This window comes from Gossypium hirsutum, chromosome D13, assembly GCF_007990345.1.
Source record: "Gossypium hirsutum isolate 1008001.06 chromosome D13, Gossypium_hirsutum_v2.1, whole genome shotgun sequence".
NCBI lineage: Eukaryota > Viridiplantae > Streptophyta > Magnoliopsida > Malvales > Malvaceae > Gossypium > Gossypium hirsutum.
In genome coordinates, this window is record NC_053449.1 from 44,515,756 (window position 1) to 44,518,400 (window position 2,645).

At 31.8% G+C, this 2,645-nt stretch overlaps 1 protein-coding gene across 1 annotated transcript; it reads right to left on the bottom strand.

Annotated features, from left to right (window-relative positions):
• Positions 1–204: 204 nt before the first annotated feature.
• Positions 205–1,821, bottom strand: LOC107919183 (geraniol synthase, chloroplastic). Its single transcript, XM_016848699.1, has 4 exons — positions 1,595–1,821; positions 1,210–1,348; positions 425–607; positions 205–297 (listed from the first exon to the last, which is right to left on the bottom strand). Exons 1-4 carry the CDS (start codon positions 1,819–1,821, stop codon positions 205–207), a joined length of 642 nt encoding a protein of 213 aa, XP_016704188.1.
• Between the last annotated feature and the right edge of the window lie 824 nt (positions 1,822–2,645).

Genomic DNA, 2,645 nt, shown 5'->3' on the forward strand with positions numbered 1-2,645 from the left:
TTATATAAAAATTAAACACAAGACTAACAAATTCAAATAGAAATCTGTTGCACTTCAACCATAATAATTTATTGCTAGGATTTTATAAATATTTTATTCACTCATATTGTTATCTATTTATTAATATTAGTTCACCAAAGAGACTTGCCACTCAACAACAAACCAAATGACTTGCAATAATAGAAAACTAAAACACACCACACTCTAATATAAATCCCATTTAACTTGCAAAGCACTCCATCCATCCCTCATTATGTCATCGTATCGGTACTTGTAAATTTTGGAAAGAGAAGATATCTGTAAGTAGAAACAAACATCCAACCTAAACGCAGTTGAACAATAAAGAGTTCTGACAATCTTTATTTGCCTTGCTTTGAACGCCAAACCAATCACCAAATTGATACATTCGTTGAACACATCTTACCATTGCCAATGCAGTTTCGGCAAAGCCAGTCGGAAGAGAAGAATGAGCAACCAACTTGTTAAACTTTTTCATTGAATCACATATTAAGTCTTTTATGTGATCTCGTGCTTCTTCCTCAGACACTCCTTCCTGTATCATGTAGCATTGGATTGAATTTGTTGTCTCCCCTCTTTCCATCTCGACCTTCAAAATGGTCCAATAATTTCATGTTAGAAGACAAAATTTTTATTTCATTTTATTTTACATACAAAGAATCTCATCTTAATTCATTTGAATGTACAAAAAGCTTTATTTATCGTTGTGTACGTTGGAAGTGGTTAAATCATCCAAAAGTCTGGTAATTAAGGATGGCAAATAAAACAAGTCAGAGCTGGACCACTGCTCGAATAATTGCAATTCACATTGATTGAGTGAGTTGGAATCCTCAAGCATTGCAAGAAATACGTAGGCCAAACTAAGAGGAATGCCAATTGAGATCCATGAATTTTTAAAATATTCCTCCAATGTTGTTGGCATATATCCTCCATAATACCATTCTGCTCCTACATGCAACGATTGCACATAACACATCCACTGCAATAACATTTATTTAATTATGTGAGTAATTAACAAGATAAAGAAAGATTCATACTCATAATTAGAATTACTCTTAATAAGAATAATAATTAATTATCTAATTTTAAAGACATATGGATCAAAAATTAATATGATAAATGATAAGATGTCCCTTAATTAGTGATTGGCAGCTTGTATTTTCTTGGTTAATTAGCATATTGAATACGTACCTGATCCTTGATATAGGGTAAGATATCCAGGCCATGAGTATTTAATGCATCCTCAACCATTTCGTTCACATGGTTGTACATGGCCTTATAGCACACATTCATATACTCTGGGAGTTCTACTATAGCCTCAAGATCCCACCTGCATGTAATTTAGTTTTTATGTTTTCTTTTAATTGGACTAACGTCACGGAGTTAAATTATTATAATAAATATATTTTATAATTTTAATTTTTAGATTTTATTTAACTACGTTAGTGTCATTCAGTTTAACAACACTGTATTATTACGCACAAGGCTTATAATAATATATATGTGGATATATATATGAAGCTCATCCATAAGTTACCTTTTAGGAGCAGCAACAAAGTAATGATAGATAAGTTACCTTTTCACAGCAGTTGTGTATTTATGAAGCTCATCCATTGATCCATAAGTGTCATATACATCATCTAACAATGTCGCTATGCTTCCATATTTTGTGAGGTTTCTCCTGCATTTGGAAAACTTTGGGTCAGGAACAGTCCCCATTGCCCAAAAATAACACTCAAGCATCCGATCTCTTGCAAATGGCAGCTTGTCCTTCATCTTCAACCCCTTCCACCACCTGTCCATCATTTCAATTTCTTTTAATTTAATTTTTTTTGGTAAAAGAAAATTCATAATAAGAAGATAAAAAAAAAAGTTGCGGATATTGAGTTATTTAACCAATCACTTGATATCGAGGTTAATATGAAATAGCTATATATGGCCTATCATATCTTGTCAATATTTGGTTTTTTGAGAACTAGATGTCAAATTTTAAAATGGATAAAATACTTATATATTAGTTGGATTCATACTTAATTCCGTATGAAAAATTAGAGAAATTATTTTATTTTTTCAATTTGAAAGTTACTATGAGATTGATTTGAATTTTTTTTTAATGATTATAACATTCATTTACATGGTGACTTAGTATTCGAAGAATTTTAAAAAAAATTATTTTATTTTTAGATAATATATCTAAAGGAATTGATGCGTAATAGGTTCATTAAGATTTGGTATCTAATTGAATTAGGAAAATTATGAACTGGGAACTAATTCTAGTATCCATGAAAATGATGGCCATTTTGACTTTGTGTTAGTTTTTTCTAAGATGGTGTAGGAGAATTACTCTGCGAGCTCCTTTAGCTCCTGGAGGTAAACTGACTGCAAAAGATTGAAGTCCAACTTAGCAAGTTCCAACAAAGCTAACTTCTTATTTTCATCTCTTTGGTAGATATTGATGAAGTTTCGAGCCTCCATTCTAGGCAACCTCCAATATAATGGAACTTCAAGTGATTCTTTGATTTGTTGGGCTAAATCCTTCTCCAACTCCAACTTGTCCATTGCCAATTTTAGATGTTTAGTGCTAAAGGCCTTGGCCTCATCAAGAACACCTTCTTCATGCACCCCAA